The 18,599-nt window shown below is 35.6% G+C and overlaps 1 protein-coding gene across 30 annotated transcripts in view; it reads right to left on the bottom strand.

Annotated features, from left to right (window-relative positions):
- Positions 1 to 18,599, bottom strand: part of LOC128696894 (voltage-dependent calcium channel subunit alpha-2/delta-3) — a 346,629-nt gene that overhangs the window by 98,535 nt on the left and 229,495 nt on the right. For 21 of the 30 annotated variants that reach the window (XM_070096124.1, XM_070096126.1, XM_070096148.1 and 18 more), the window contains 3 exons: positions 5,747 to 5,951; positions 5,051 to 5,187; positions 3,308 to 3,331 (listed from right to left, as the gene is read on the bottom strand). In XM_070096124.1, the coding sequence (XP_069952225.1) occupies positions 3,308 to 3,331; positions 5,051 to 5,187; positions 5,747 to 5,951 (366 nt within the window). The remainder of the gene's footprint in view (positions 1 to 3,307; positions 3,332 to 5,050; positions 5,188 to 5,746; positions 5,952 to 18,599) is intronic. The other 9 variants (XM_070096134.1, XM_070096152.1, XM_070096151.1 and 6 more) reach the window with 3 other exon arrangements.

Genomic DNA, 18,599 nt, shown 5'->3' on the forward strand with positions numbered 1-18,599 from the left:
CCAAGCGCTTTCGTGACTACTCACATTATCAAAGCGCTTGGAATTTCTCTATTCTTTCAGAGTGGTTGTTTTGCATATTCTGAAATCACCTGTTTACTGTGATCTTATTGTATATATATACATATATATATATATATATATATATATATATATATATATATATATATATATATATATATATATATATATATATATATATATATAAATCATCTGGCCTACGGTTGAGCACCAGAGGCGCAGGAAGCCCCTGGTGTGTACGTCTTCAATACCTTCCCAGATGTGGGATGTTCAAATGATTTGCGATAGCTCTGTCACCCTCAGCTATGCATATTACTAACCTCTGGCACCGTAGAAGATACTAGTGCTGCTGGAAGTGCCAGGAAGAAAACTATATGTGAAACTGACTGGTTCTTAGAAAACTAAGATCCTAGAGGTGTGGTGAGGGGTAATGCCTCTTAACTACACTTTAATTAAACATATCTCGGATTTACCAGTTTGGTGAGCGTGCAGTGCAAATACTAAATTGCATTACTTGTATTTATATTCCTTCATGTCATCATAAGCCAGCTTTAAAGGATGATACTTCATTGCTTACTCTCAATGAGTTCACTACGGGATTATAAGATACCTGCCAGTTGTGCTGGATGTTCTGGTTGGTCAGAGTGATTATAATTATGGGGAGCGCTACCCCCGTAGGATTATACAGTGCATGTGGGGGGGATGGAATATATTCAGGCTCAATTCAGGGAACCAGAGCACAGATCCAATTCCCTAGATCAAGAGCCTCTCACCAGCATCAAGGAACCTCCCTTGAGGGGCAGTCCTGGACCCCTCAGACCCTCACGAGCCTCGGATGATCAACAACATACAAGAATTTGTCTTCTTTATGATTACTGAAAGCTATAGCAGAGTTATCATACTTACACTCTCTCTCTCTCTCTTCACTACCCACCGTACATAATGTAAACTATTTTATAAGAGTTTTGGTGATGGGAATAAATGGTCAATCAAAAGCCAACTGGTATACACTTCATTCCTCATTCTCTTGATTATTCTACTGACTGAGCTTTAAGCTCAGTCACTGTGCAGTTTGTTTACTCCTAGAGCTTGTGCTAGCCTCTGCTACCCCTCCGTTTCCTTGCTCATAATAGTGGTGATCACATCACCGATCGTTTGTCTGGTAGTCCACCTGTTGAGGAGGCAGTTGGTACTAGGCCAAAGCCGACTCAGGGAGAATCTGGTTCTCTTTCGCTCGAATTAGCAAGTCTTATCATGGAGCAGACAGCAGAGTAGGGTAAAAACACGTTTTTACCAAAGAGAGATATGACAGAAAGAAGAAGAGGCAGTACCGTGGTTCCAGTGTTGAGTGTTTTGGTATACATAAATACTTGTCAATAGCGCTACGTTTTTTCTTCTGAAGCCTGAGCAATTTTTCGAATCGTTTGAGAATCAGCCCCGAGCGTGTCAGTGGCCGACTGGCACTAATACAGACGTAAGTTTAAGGTGAATAAACTTCAACCTGGGCAGTCGAATATGGATCTTTACTACCAGGTATAATTCAGTGGATTGGAATGGTGTGAGTCGAGTGCAAACAATATATTCAACGTATACATCGTACGAATGAGTGAATGATCGTGTAAATAAATATGAGTTTGAGTGTTTGTGATTGGGCACGTTTATGGTCTACAATCATTTAAAAAAAATCTAAGACCAAGAGTTATTAATGTATCTCAACTCGTTTCAAAATCTGATCCTACTTTTGGTATACCACTGCCCAGGATGCGAACCACAGCAATCAACTGTCACCCAGGAACCAATTTACTAAGTAAACAGGGGCAGTAAGTGTACGGCAAGTGTATGTATCTCCTCTTACTTCTGACACACAGCAAATGTGATCGATTTACCGAATGGAATTTTAATCACTATTTCTTTGTACTCTCAGCGGAACAATTTGCTACTTTAGTGAAATATACACAACCTTCAAGTCTTATTGCTGTTAAAAATATAATGAAGATATGTACATCTTATATCTGTATATTATATGCATGACTATCTTAAGAAGCCTTATCTCTCTTGGTGATCAACCTGGAAGTAAAATAGTAATTAATCCAGAATGTTTGCAAAACCTCCCACCAGAAACAGCATTTCAGTGAGCAACACAAGACCTACGCTGAGTAAATGCCATATACAGTCTATCAGACATATGTACAAGATCCACATTCATCAGAATAAAAGAATATCGAAATAATTTTGATCTAATTAGCCACCCGTCTTAGGGTGATGGTCTCAAACCAAAAATATTTATTATCATAGAGTGTAAACCATGGTATGAGATACCGACAAGTGGTTTAAAAAGGAGATGCGAACAAACACTGGGACATAGACTTTCCTAGTATGAGCCAGTAGGCATGTTGCAGTGCAGGCCTACGGGCCCAAGCAAGGCAGGTCCTTATCAAAACCACTCACTCCCACCCACGCGTCTGTCCAACCCTTTCCCAAAGCTAATTTGCTCTAGTACCTCAAGTTCTAATCAAACCCATCCCTTTTCACTCATAGTTATCCAATCCCGTTTCAAAGCTACTGAAGGTCCTATGTAATTCACAGGACCGGAACGTTTGCTAACAAATGTATCCTAGTATTTGTTCACGTCTCACTTTTACACTGTTTTATACTACTGAATGTGGATTATTCTTACAGATTATTTATATGGCCAACGTATCACTCAGACAATATATTATATACAAGCCGTACTTACTAAAAGCAATCTAGAGCAATCGACAGTGACAGTGCGATAAAGAGTTGGGAATTATTAGACTGTCGTCTAGACAAATATAATTTTTCGCCTGTCTAATATATTTTCAAGGACAATGGAACTGAAACTTCCCTCATTCTTCAGTCACGAAACTATTAATTCTAATATTAATTCTATCTGCTGTAAGGGGTAAGACGGCCAAGCTACCATGAGTATGGTAAGACTCAATGACCACGTAACAGTACTTTATTCTAAGGAACTACTATGAATTATATAGGTCGTCTACTGTTGTGTACTCTACCTCAACAGTATATTACAAATGGTTTGCAATACCGACAAGTTGATAAGTTAGACAAAAGTGCAATACTTCTATCAAGGCTGAGGGACTGATCACCTCAAAATTACCTCTTTATTTCCACTTCTACTGTCGTCAGTAATGAAATCATCTCTGCATTTAGCTGATAAAGCCTGCTGTGTAGGTGGAGCGTTTAAACAACTGAGTTACCTATGTATTGCTTGAGTGTCTAACTACATCAACAGTGCTCAAATCCTCACCAAAATATATCCATGCATCTTATGCTGTTAAATGGAAATAAAAAATAAATGAAAGAGACCCAGTATTAGAAATATTTCAATAAATAAAGTACATAAAAGTAACATTTTTAAATATATAACAATAGAACAAAAGTAATTAGCTTGTACATATAAATTAAAATATAGTATAAAATATATTTAAAGTCCTAAATAATAATATGTTATCCCTAGGCACACAAAAAAATTATCGTAATGAAATGAGAAATAATATCTTCAGTTGTTAAAAGGTTCAGAGATAACGAAGAAAGATTGGAAAAGGAGGAAGGAATTTAGAAGTCCTGAAAAGTAGGGAAGGTACGAAGAAATATGAAAGAAGGATTCAAGAAGAATTATAGGATCCAAGAAGAATTATAGGATCCAAGACGAATTATAGGATCCAAGAAGAATTATAGGATCCAAGAAGAATTATAGGATCCAAGAAGAATTATAGGATCCAAGACGAATTATAGGATCCAAGAAGAATTATAGGATCCAAGAAGAATTATAGGATCCAAGAAGAATTATAGGATCCAAGAAGAATTATAGGATCCAAGAAGAATTATAGGATCCAAGAAGAATTATAGGATCTAAGAAGAATTACAGGATCCAAGAGGAATTACACGATCCAACAGGAATTGCTGGATCCAAGAGGAATTACAGGATCCAAGAGGAATTACACGATCCAAGAGGAATTACACGATCCAAGAGGAATTACATGATCCAAGAGGAATTACAGGATTCAAAAGGAATTACAGGATCCAAGAGGTATTACAGGATCCAAAAGGAATTACAGGATCCAAGAGGAGTTATAGGATCTAAGAGGAATCACAGAATTCTAAAGTCATTACATCCAGTACAGAAATTTGAACACAAGTGGTGCCTCTCGGCTCAAAATACAGACGACCCAAAAGGAAACACAAATGGAGGTCAGAGCACCTAAACTAAAACGCAAGATTCATCCTGGCTTAAAGGACACAAAACGTGAGAGCGAAACCAATAACCAGTGGAGCGAGTAGACACAACTCAAGAGAAATCAGAAGACTTAAAAAAGAAAGTAAACTGTCTAAAAGGAGCCAAATGATAGAAAAGGAGCCGGAGTACTCAATGGAAGCCAAATAATTGAAGAGCCGACAGATGTTTGAAGAGCTACAATATCAAAAGATACGTATAAACCCTGGAGATGTCACACGAGCCAAAGGAAAAAGAAATGTAGAAAAGCGCAAGTGGAGGCAAAAGACTTACAAATAGTCGAGGGTCAAAATTTTGCCAGTTGTACAGAATTCTTGGTAAAAAGATGACTCTTCTCATATTGAAATCTTCCACCCTTGACATTCACACATTGCTGATGATTATTAGCACCACTGAATAATTAACCAAATTTCTACATTGAGGAGAATTCAGTAAAGTTTTGATGGTCAACTGGGTCTTAGGAGGCAAAGCTGCCAAAAAGCCTGACAGAATGCAAAGCATGCTAGAAGTTCTAAGTGAGTCAGAAGATAAAACCTAATAACAATTTTCAGATGTATCAACATTGGATTCATTGAAAACGAAAGAAAAAAAAAGATTAAGAGGCCCTCGAAAACACAAAATAGCAACGAATAGTAAACTCGTTAAAAATCATCTGAACAAAACTCGTTAAAATCATCAGAAAAAGAAATCAAATTAAGAGGAGAGATCGAAACGTGAGGACCAAGGAAAAAAACAAAGAGATGAGAGAATACTTACCGCTATATCAGCGTACACACCGGTCCAAACATGCGGATGGCTCGACTGATACATAACCAGAGGCCTCGCCATCACCGGTATGTACTTGAGCACTTGTTCCCGCACCTCCGCCAGCGTAGTGACGTGAACGAAGTATCCTGGCACAGGGAAGGGAGAGTGTGTAGTAGACCAAACCTTACCACGGGCGGGGATAGAACCCGCGATCAGTCATAAAACTCCAAACCGACGCGCTAGCCACTGGGCCAATTGGGTTAGTATGGTGACTCGTGTATGTGTAAGTGTTGTTAGTGGAAGGAGGCAGATTATAGTTAAGATTCTTGTCCTTAACAGAGGTGCATTATACATAAGTCCATCATCATGGAAAATCCCAATGTTATGCAGTGTCTTTCGAGTTAAGATTAAATGTGCCCCAAAATAGTTTATAGAATAGAGATATTAAGTGGAGACATGAAATTTAAGTGCATTCGTTATTCCAAGAAATAATTTTAATTATTACAGCAGATATGCAGATAAGAAATTTTAATAAAGTAATATTTGTGAATTTCCAGTTAATAACATTAATAATAATAATAATAATAATAATAATAATAATAATAATAATAATAATAATAATAATAATAATAATAATGCCTCATAAGACTAACAATAAAAAACGAAAATAAAGACTAACACAATAATTACTTATCCTCAAATTACCTTTATTTGCACAGGCCATCCAGTTCAGGTCCCTGACCTTGGTCTCCTCTCTGCCGATGAGGTAGGTAAACATGCGCACTTGCAGGTGCGGCCAGTTATACTTGGCGAAGATCTCCTCGAAGTTGTATGGAGCACCGTCTGTCACCACCATTATGGCCTGGTTACACTGAGATCCCTGACCGCTCTTGTTATACTTTGAGTTTTTCTGTTGGTAGTGGTGGTTTTTTTTAGTGAACGACCTCTGTTGTTCTTTATCTCACCCACACGTCCAAATGATTCTTTTTTTCAGTTTTTTTTTTTTTTTTGAGGGAGAAATAGAGGGGTGGGGAGAGGGGGGGATACATTTTCATATAGAAACTTCTAATTGTTGCATGTGTGGCAAGTCAAGTTGCAGTGGTATCATAACTATGTATACTCATGCATTCTAAGATATATATATATATATATATATATATATATATATATATATATATATATATATATATATATATATATATATATATATATATATATTATATATATATGTATATATATATAAATTAATATATATATATATATATATATATATATATATATATATATATATATATATATATATATATATATATATATCGAGTATATAAAATGAACATTCCTGAAACATCCTCTTATACCAAAACTATGAAAAGATATAGCATGCACCATTCACCTTTTACAGGAATATAAATACCTTAGAGAAATTTGTTACTATATAAACATACATACGTATATATATATATATATATATATATATATATATATATATATATATATATATATATATATATATATATATATATATATATATATATATATATATAATATATATATATATATATATATATATATATATATATATATATATATATATATATATATATATATATATATATATATATATATATATATATATATATATATATATATATATATATATATATATATATATATATATATATATATATAATTTTGTACCTGTATATCCATGCAACTTTTATGCTTGAGAATATTTTCATTCATCATTATCTTAATAATTATTAGAATTGGGATTAGTGTTATTAGTGGAATAAATAGCAGAAGCATCATAATCATCATCATTCACAGCCTCATCATCACCGTTAATAATGTAACATGTATAAACAGAGCCATAAGTATTGTTAGTATCATCATACCATGATGGTGACAAGCAGTAGGCGCAGCAGCATCACCATCACCGCATTACCATCATCACCCAAAGCATCAGGAGGAGAACCACCAGCAGAAGCAGTAAGTAGGAGGTGCAGTAGAAACAGCGACATATTTAACAACGGCGTGTCGAACCGGTGGGTCCACCAGTTAACAGCGGCGGGTCCAGCCGTTACAACAGGTCAATTGTATCGAATGAGGGGGGAAAGGAGGGAAGGAAAAGTAATTCGTTATTAGCCTGTCAACTTCAGATATGCTCACCCTTAACAGCCTCAACTTATGCCATCTTCAACTGATAAATAAAGGTTATGACAGAATTTTTGGGGTATACCCCTCGAATAGATAAAAGAATGTCAGTTAACATTAATACTCTTACAAACTATATTTCTTACTTATAAACACAGAAAACACGTTAAATCCATAATATGATTATTTTATACAAACCTGACATGCGCGGGGCAGCGTGAGTGTACACCTTGACAGTCTAGGTATGTAACTTAAGCGTAAATACTAGCTGGGGGATTTACAGTTCTTTGCTTTCTGATGAAGCTACAATGCAGTATCAAATATAAAGAAAAAGTAGTGTGAGAAGACTGGAGGGGTGATGCAATAACATTCCTTGACGCTTTTACTAAATGTCTGGATTTTTCTCGACAAACTCGAGTGTGGAAAGCAGATCTGCACAAAGATCTGTGTAGTTCTCTCTGAAAACTTCCTAGTCTGTTTGTGATCCATGGTGTCGCTGTGTCTGTGACTCCAACAAATGGCCTTTGGATCATTCCCCTTCACCCTCCCCTCTCCATAAACAGAGGATTTTTGTGACTATTATGCATGTGAGTCTTAGGTTTTTTTTTTTTTAAGATGTCACGAAGTTCTCTATGGATTAACTGTTCTATACATTAAGTTTTGATGGTGTAAACGAAAAGTATATGTTTTGTCAAAAAAAAGTTTGACACGAACATTTGTTTCCGCAAGACACTAACAACAGAAGTTGATTTATGAGATATGTATGTGCACCCATGGCTATGTGATTATGCCATGTTGTAACATCACAACACTGGCAATGCCTGACTGTGGTGTTGCAAAATCACAACACTGGCAACACATGATAGTCAAGTGTTACATGTCATCTCTGGTGGATCCTGACTGCAGTATGCCACAACATAACACTGCCATAACTTAACTGCATTACATTGCACCGTCACAACATAGGCAATACCTGATTTGTATAATGTTGCAAAGTTACAACACTGATTGAACCTTATTATGCCACGCTATAACTGAAAATGTTGCACTAGTACGATCCCCAGAAACATCGTAATTCTTTGCGAAGGCCATTTGTATGAAGGCGAGAGAGCGAGCCAGGAACGAAGGTATCACGACTGCCCCTAACACATGCAGGGAGTGCGTGTGTGCGTTGGAGCACAGCCTCGCGCGAACGCTGAGGCAGCCCACGAAAAAAAATATCGTAAGTGAGAAGCAAGAGCTGCATCTAACTACTGTAATATCCAAATATTGTACACCAAAGCAGTATCACTTAGGGGCTGTCCTCGCTAAAAAGAATGAGAGACAAAAAGGACCAGTTCTCTCAGGGAGGGAGCACAAGTGTGGAAGACAGTGTCCAACAATTATTACATTCAGATGGTGAGGTCGGGAGGGTGACTCAGCAAGATCAGCCCTCACTGGTGCATCATCCTCACTATTAACGTTTGTGGAAAGTGCGCTGGTTATGCTTCCTTACAGACTTTAAATCCCACAACTACATAAGCACAGTAACTGCATAGTTCTTGATCTCACGGTACAACGTGTGTTACAATGCTCTTACGTTTATATATATATATATATATATATATATATATATATATATATATATATATATATATATATATATATATATATATATATATATATATATATATATATATATATATATATATGGTGTAATAGCTTTCCTGTAAAATTTGAAAGTAATGCATTGCTTTGTTACTTGACAATAATATTTCTTATTGGTGATATGTGCAATGATCCTCGGTATTACTACTATTATTATTATTGTTACCTATTTATTAAAACAAATAGGCGCTAAACCCGTGTGGGTCATACAGCGCTGTGCATTAAACGTCAGAATTAGAATTTAAAACTGCTCTTAAAATGTACGAGATGTGATGAACACTTTGGCTCTGTACACTATCCTTTTAACCAGCTTACAGTATTGTTCTTCCCATTTAAAAAAAAAAAAAAGTAAGCGGCCATTACTGGCAAGTGTGCTGGCACCCACTGTCTCTTCACGCGGCTCGTCTCCCCAAGAGGTCCCTGAGTTCTAAAAACATATTTAAAATCTAGGGCGGCAGCGGTGCAAAACTAAAGGTAAACAAAAGGTGGGGCCAACCCTCCGGATCACTATCTGATGGAAGAAGCACTCCTCATCACCCCATGACGATGAAACCTCCAGGGGTTCTCAACCTACTCCTCAAAAGCACAGCACTAATTCTGAGATTTAATGTGGTACGAGGAGTGACAAGGATCTCCTATCCTCACAGGAGTGACAGGGATTCCCTTATCCTCACAGGAGTGACAAGGATCCCCTATCATCATAGGAGTGACAAGGATCTCCTATCCTCACAGGAGTGATAGGGATTCTCCTATCATAATAGGAGTGACAAGGATCTCCTATCCTCACAGGAGTGACAGGGATTCCCTTATCCTCACAGGAGTGACAGGGATTCCCTTATCCTCACAGGAGTGACAGGGATCCCCTTATCCTCACAGGAGTGACAGGGCCCCCCATATCCTCAAAGGAATAATGGTAGGCTTCCCTAAGGCTTGTCAAACATCTGTTGTGCTTAGTAATGAGTGGCGAGGAACTCCTGTTCTCACCCACCCTCTCTTTCTCATTTAGCTCATGATCTGGAATGTTGGCCTTGCGGGTGCTGTCGTGTGCGTTTACTGAAGTGCCCCAAGTAAAGGAACAGTTGTCTAAGGGAAATAAAATAATAAAAAAAGGGAAGACAGTCATTTAGTAAATAGCAGAATATACAGAAAGAAGTTAATTACTGTAGCTGAACTCTGCATAGCCCTTGTGGTTTAGCGCTTCTTTTTGATTTTAATAATAATGTAGCTGAACTTTCGAAACTAAATGTGAGATGTGTTCTTTTCGTTTTATTCTGGTATCAAATTCAAGTTTCAGTCAGGTTTGATAGGAACAGTTGAGAGATGAGGAAAAGACGAAAGTAACAGAGAAGAAAGCAAAAGAGCTGTAACTGAGATGAAACGAATGGCTGTTGCTAGGAGGAAAATCCACCCATTATGGGGTCTTGTGATAAACATTAGATGTGATTATGTCGTGTCCCATACAAGTCCCAAAAGCCGGGTCTTATGTGTTCTACCGTTTTCACTGTGAGATTTAGGTCATTTAAATGAATATATACTGTATATATATATATATATATATATATATATATATATATATATATATATATATATATATATATATATATATATATATATATATATATATATATATATATATATATATATATATATATACATATATATGTCGTGTCGAATAGGCAGAACTTGCGATCTTGGCTTAACTAACAATGCTCATCTTGCCATATAAGACAAGTGAAAATTTGTGTATGCAATAATTTCGCCAAAATCATTCTGAACCTAAAGCGAAAAATATATTTCACTGTGTTTGTTTAATATTAAATTATTGTATACAAATCTAAAATATATTTAGTTGGGTTAAGCTAAAATAAATTGCTCTTGTGATAATAAGGTTAGGTAAGTTTTCTAAGTTCCTTTTGGTGCAAAATTAGAAATTTTTACATCAACATTAATGAAAAAAATATGTCTTTAAACATATAAAAGAAAATTTTAGAAAGGACTTAATTTTAAATGAGTTCTTGCTAATTGACCAGTTTTACATATTCGGCACGACATATATATATATATATATATATATATATATATATATATATATATATATATATATATATATATATATATATATATATATATATATATATATATATATGCTAAAATCATAATAAAGGAAAAAATATCTTGCACACGGTGTTATCAGCAATTAAAAGTGAACGGATCCAGGTTATGGAGGACACCAGCCATTAAGGAAAGTGCTACACAGATGCCTCTGCTCACCTGTGAATATATGCAGATGGATACATTTTAGTAAAGATTACGTTGAGTGGGTTAATAGTAGATACATCGTTCAGTGTTTGAATTCCCAGCATGAAGGTGGGGATTTTGTTCAATTTGTCATAGCATGTATAGGTGGCGAGGTAATTCTTAGGAGGCACAGTCAAGGAATGGATGGATTTTGCAGTATGGTTTGTGTAACTAATTTAGTATTTTCTGATATGGGAAATTAGGTATACTGTTCCATGCTTTGTTAGATAAAACATATATTTTTAAGAGGAGCCACAGTAATCACTGCATATAATTAAACCATGTGATGGCATTCTTAATGTTTGCTGATTTAAAAATGCAAGTATTCTTTAATGCATGTTATCTGCAGTACCTTCACATTCAACCTACACAGAAATATTGTTGACGCCAGAAATGGTGGCAACGGTGGGATAGATATATTTTCCTTTATTCGGTATTTCCAAGTTATATATTCACTTAAATGTTAACCTTAAATCTTACACCACTTAGTGTTGTGAGGCCAGAGTCTACGTGTGTCAACCCTCCTTCCATTGAGGGACTCGAGGCACGGGCTACTGCCTGTTTAAGACATCTTAGTTTTACAAACTTGATCTAGCAAACTGAAATGTTGATGTTATCAGGTCGGTATTACATTGCCAGAGATCTGGATTTGAAGACTGAAAAATAAATAGAAATATGGAGAAGGCAAAACAAAACAAAATGAGAGATGTAAGACATGTGAGAGAAGTGAGACCCGTGCGTCTGTTTTCCCATGCATTGGATAACACGTGCGTTAGATAACCCATGCGTTGGAAAACACAAAATAAGACGATGCGTCGGTGTGCCCATGCATCAATTAACCTCGACGTCTGCCGACTCATGCACAGATTACTCTGTGCGCAGAATACCTAGTGCGGTAGTGCGTTGGTGGTGAAGGTAGAAGTGCGGAGCAGGGAGAGGAGGAAGTGGAGAGAAATCAGCAGATATTACCTTCATGCACGACTCAGCGAGGATATAAAACAAAGGAATGAGTGAGAGCGAGATGCAAAGATCTTCAGATGACTGAGATTGTATCTTGAAGTCTGACCAGTTTTTCTGCTTAAGAAGAAGTTAAGAGCTGAGAGACGCAGGGACAGATGTAGTCGACTTACAAGTAATATTTTTTATACAAATGAGAATGCAAATGTGGATAAAATTTAAGATCCCCCCCTCCTCTTCTAAGTTGCTGACGAGGGGTTCTTGATCCAGGGAATCGGACCTATCCTCCTCTTCCTTGGATCGAACCTTATTGCCTCTCATTCCACAGGCGCTGTATGACTCCGGAAGGTTTAGTGTTTCGCAGTGAATATAATAATAATAATAATAATAATAATAATAATAATAATAATAATAATAATAATAATAATTAAAATTTATTTCATGTCTTTTTGACTATCTAAAGTTTGCGTAATAAACAGGTAGATAAAAACTATATTATAATTTTAAATAATAAATAAAAAAAATAACGTAAAATATTTATTCAATAAAAAAAATTCTTTTGAATAAACACAACTCCAAATGCATTATAATTTTTTTATTTACATAAATAATAATTACATTATTTAAAATAAAATAAAAATAAAAATCTCAAACTATTAATAAAAATATTTCTAAAATAAGAGACTGTAATATATATGTATATATATATGTCGTGCCGAATAGGCAGAACTTGAGATCTTGGCTTAAATAGCAACGTTCATCTTGCCATATAGGACAAGCGAAAATTTGTGTATGCAATAATTTCGCCAAAATCATTCTGAACGTAAGGAAAAAAAATATATTTCACTGTGTTTGTTTAGTATTAAATTATCGTAAACAAATCTAAAATATATTTAGTTGGGTTAGGCTAAAATAAATTGTTCTTGTTATAATAAGGTTAGCCAAGTTTTCTAAGATTCTTTTGGTGCAAAATTAAAATTTTTTACATTAACATTAATCAAAAAAATATATCTTTAAACGCATAAGAGAAAATTTTAGAAAGGACTTAATTTTAAATGAGTTCTTGCTAATTGACCAGTTTTACATATTCGGCACGACATATATATATATATATATATATATATATATATATATATATATATATATATATATATATATATATCTATATATATAGATATATATATGTGTGTGTGTGTGTGTGTGTGTGTGTGTGTGTGTGTGTGTGTGTGTGTGTGTGTGTGTGTGTGTGTAAAATAATTATTTATCTCAGCCAGCACGCACATTCGAACCCCTGATATACGCTCCCTCCCGGAGGAGTAAGTTAATCTGACACTGCCTTACTGTAGTCCACACGGCTTCCTCGCCTAGTGGACTAAGGCATTGTGAAATTGATTCGCTGGCTAGGTAGAGCGTGGATAACATGGGCCCGAATCCGCACACTACGCAGATAAATTCAGAATTATTGTAAATATTTCTGTCATAGCATATACGTATGTATATATATATATATATATATATATATATATATATATATATATATATATATATATATATATATATATATATATATATATATATATATCTGTGTGTGTGTGTGTGTGTGTGTGTGTGTGTGTGTGTGTGTGTGTGTGTGTGTGTGTGTGTGTGTGTGTGTGTGTGTATTGTGCTAATTTATTCGTGTTTGTGATTTTTAAATAAATGATCCCTGACATAAATATATATATATATATATATATATATATATATATATATATATATATATATATATATATATATATATATATATATATATATATATACGTAGTGCCGAATAGGCAGACCTTGCGATCTTGGCTTAAATAGCAACGCTCATCTTGCCATATAAGACAAGCGAAAATTTGTGTATGCAATAATTTCGACAAAATCAATTTGAACCTAACGGAAAAAAATATATTTCACTGTGTTTGTTTAGTATTAAATTATTGTAAACAAATCTAAAATATATTTAGTTGGGTTAGGTTAAAATAAATTGTTCTTGTTATAATAAGGTTAGGTAAGTTTTCTAAGATTCTTTTGGACCAAAATTTTTTACACTAACATTAATGAAAAAAATACATCTTTAAACGTATAAGAGAAAATTTTAGAAAGTACTTAATTTTAAATGAGTTCTTGCTAATTGACCAGTTTTACATATTCGGCACGACATATATATATATATATATATATATATATATATATATATATATATATATATATATATATATATATATATATATATATATATATATATATATAGACAAATAAAATTTTGGTTGGAAACGGCATGAGCTTTAAATAACATTGGCATCGATTAGAGTCTGATATACTGAGAGACAGATAGAGAGAGAGAAAGAGAGAGAGAGAGAGAGAGAGAGAGAGAGAGAGAGAGAGAGAGAGAGAGAGAGAGAGAGAGAGAGAGAGAGAGAGAGAGAGAGAGAGAGAGAGAGAGAGAGAGAGAGAGAGAGAGAGAGACTAATTACATTATTTTGAGTCGTCGGCTGATTGTTGGCAGTGCTTAAACTACGACACATGTGTATATACATTTAACCAACTTCCCTACCAACAATCAGACCTCAAAAACGTATGGGGAATATTATGTAATGGTCATTTATAGGCGGAAAACAGAGCAAGGATAGGCTATATGAGGAGAGGCACCATGAGGCACATGGCAGTGAAGGAAAAGTATGGGGATGGGTCATGACAGAGGGGCTTCCATGGCTAAGAAAAATCATGTCAGAGAAAAAAGTAGTCCAGGAGATTCTTAGAGAAGACATCATGGAAGAATCATGCCTAAGAAAGAAATATCATAAACGGATCATGGTAGAGAGTGAGATACCGCAGGAATCATACAGAAAGGAGACATTATTATAGGCCCTTGGCGGAAAAGTGTAGTCCTTTGAAGATGTATTTGAAGATACAAACATGACAGCTGAGATGGAATATTATATGTAAAGAAACACCATGAAGGAAGATCCTGACAGAGAATGATGGATAGAAAGAGAGAGTGAGTGAGAGTTATATTGAAAGAGAGAGAGCTGGTATCATGGCCGATAAGGGTGTACACCACAAAACAATTGAGACACCAAGCAATGTACCAGTGCTAGTGGGTCATGCGGGTTGTGACTACGTCTACGGGAAACCTACCTTACTGTTGGACTGTGGCGGGCAAAGCACAGAGTTTATGCCATGTAAGGAGAGAAGAAAAGAAAAACAAAACAGTGTTGCCTTAAGGACCTAGGTTAGCTCACACTGTCTCGTATATATTGGACTCGCTTTGAGATTTTTTTGAGGGAGAGGGGAATGGACGCTGGCAGGAAGCTGGTAAGGGAAGGATAGGGAAAGAGAGAGGGAGAAGGGAGGGTAGGAAGTTGGGTAGACATCGCTGGAAAAGATTCAATGATGAAAGATCGACGCTTTTTTTTTTTTTGCAAGTGTGAATGTTTGTTTTTTGCAAGTGTGAATGCTCAATGTTTATTTTATATTTTTTCTGTCGATTGAGGCAGACGTCCTCCCTCACCCTCTCCCCTGCATCCCCCAGCTCCCACCAGCGCCCGAGAGCACCACAACAAAAAGTAAACACGAGAATAAAGAAAAAAAAAATCATCATCTCTCTGGTCGTCCAAGACCAATGTTATTCCTCAAAATTTCAGAGATTTTTTTTTTTTTTTGAGTATGAAACTCACTTTGATCCGTTCTTTTGTAAGACAAAAAAAAAATGAGATCTCTATATCAGTTGGTTTGACTGTCATATATTTTCTTGTTTCTGTTGTCGTTGTAAATGTTATACCTAACAAATGTTCTTGCAGTTTTATCCCGATACAGACAAATAAACTAAATAAATTTGCTCTTTCAACTATGGTGCAAATTATTTACAAAATCGATAATTTGAAAAATTAGACACTTTTGCAATATTTTGAAATCTTTCATATGGAAAGATTTCGCCAACAAGTGGTTTCCTTAGTCCGGTATACAGATGAATGGTGGAAGATGAGGAGTGTGGGTAATCAGACCCTCAACTTGAAGTCGATTGATGAACTGGACTGAACATACCGACTTCAGGATGAGGGACCGATTACCTCACATTTCATCTCTATACCGGACTGAGGAAACCACTTGTTGTCTAAACGTTTGTAGATGAATGGTTCAGAGAACCGACATGTTGATAAATTAGACACATGTGCAACTCTTGGGTATCTTTTTTGAGGAAACGTTTCGCCACACAGTGGCTTCATCAGTCCATACAAAGGAGAATCTTGAAGAACAGGAGGAGAATGAGGTAATCAGTCCCTCAACCTTGAGTCGATGTGGTCAGTCCATCAATCTTGAATAGAATACCACATCGACTCAAGGTTGAGGGACTGATTACCTCATTCTCCTCCTGTTCTTCAAGATTCTCCTTTGTATGGACTGATGAAGCCACTGTGTGGCGAAACGTTTCCTCAATAAAGATACCCAAGAGTTGCACATGTGTCTAATTTGTCTAAACGTTGCCACAAAAGTGTCTAATTCTTCCGCTTTCAACTATCAGTTATCCTGTTTCAGAATAATAATGACTGTAATTATTATTTTTGCATTATTATCACGAAGATATAAATATTAATTTTGATTCAGTGGTTTTAAGAGTCACAGACGCAGCACAACTGATGTGTGAGAATAACAGCAAGATAATGATTAAATGTCAAAAAACAAAAGTAAGTTATCTACTTAACAAAAGGCATAGCAGTCAGGCTCCTCTCGACTGTATATAAACATGGAAAAGGAGAGAGAGAGAGAGAGAGAGAGAGAAAGAGAGAGAGAGTAAATGGGAAATGCAGGTAGCAGATGACTTTACAGTCTATGTCAAGACTATCTGCTTAAAGAACATAGCTACTCTCTACAAAAATCATATTCAGTCTGTGTACTTGAGGAAGAGATTTTAATGAAAATGGAATTTAAGAACTTAAAAGAAAGAAAGAAAGAGATAGAGAGAGAGAGAGAGATGGTCAGGGGTAACTCGAGAAAATGAAACTGTTGGTCGTTAAATATTTCACTATTTTTTTTACGACATCTTCAGTAAACAAGTCATAAGGAAATCTGTTTCTTCGCAACACGACGATGGAGAAGCAAGTCGTTGAGAGTTTCGAGAAAGGAGGAAGAGAGAAAGAAGAATTAAGTGGGTAAAAAAAAAAAAAGAACGAGGTGAAATGGGAAAAGTGAATGAAAGAAAAGTGGAGTTAAGAGGAAGGAAGAGCGAAGACAGGAGAATAAACGAGGGAAGATGCAACAATTCTTATGTCCACTGCAAGGTAACTTCTGGCTTGGTTTCAGAAGTAACGAGCAGCTCACTAGTTTACAAATGAACAAGGGAAAGTGAAGAGTTCACCCCTCCCCCCCAAAAAAAAAGTTGGTATATATGCCTCTCCTGTCCACTTCCCCCCATTCTCCTCCGGGAAGCGGCTCTGTGTTTACTTAAATTAATGTGATTTGTCGCTAAAATTCGTTCTACTATTTTATGACAACGTTAACTGTAAAGTTTTGCAAGATCTACGAACTCCCTTAATTTCATTAAGAATTAGAGACGGGAAAGAAAGAAGAGAATATATATATATATATATATATATATATATATATATATATATATATATATATATATATATATATATATATATATATATATATATATATATATATATATATAGAAGAAAGAAAGAAAGAAATATCAACAGAAAAGTTAAGAGAGCGACAGTTAAAAAGAAAATGTCGTTTGTTGTGATGTGTGAGCAACCAGACCTCGACATTAGTGTCCCTGAGTTTGGTGGTGTAGTGTGTCTGTGTGTGTGTCCCGTGTGTTTATATAGTGAGGGGTGTAGTGATGGTCTGGTGGTGGTGAAGGTAGTGGGAGTGGTGGTGATGATGGTGTGAAACATTATGGTGATGATAGTTTGTGGTGTAGTATGGCAGTGGCCGAGATATGATGGGAGTGTAGACTGATGTGGTGATGGCAGTGTAGTATGTGATTGTGTTGTGCTGGGATGAAGGTGATATCCTGGAGTAGCGACAGTGAGATGGTAGTTTTGGTGTGATTTAGAGATGAAACAATGGCGTTTAGATGACAGTGTAGTAATAGTAGAGTAACATAGTGATATGGTTGTAGTCTGGTTTAGAGAATATGTAACGAAGCCACAGTGATTATTTGGTGTAACAGTGACAGTAGTGTAGCACACTGACGAAATGTAGTGGACTAGTGGTGTAATGTACCTCTCGCAGCACACTACAGCCAAGGTCTTCCAACTAACTAGAGAAAAAACAAACTGAAAAAAAAAACATCATAAAATCAAAGCGAGCGAACGTCTGTCATACAAGGTCTTTCATTTTGGGGTCTTTATCACTGCAAAGCAACAAACATAATACACATGATTACGTAAAAAATATTTACTGGTTTACAAGACCTTACAGATGGTATTCCAAGATGTAAAAACATTAAATTATACATACATATATATAT

This window comes from Cherax quadricarinatus, chromosome 52 (assembly GCF_038502225.1).
Source record: "Cherax quadricarinatus isolate ZL_2023a chromosome 52, ASM3850222v1, whole genome shotgun sequence".
Lineage (NCBI taxonomy): Eukaryota > Metazoa > Arthropoda > Malacostraca > Decapoda > Parastacidae > Cherax > Cherax quadricarinatus.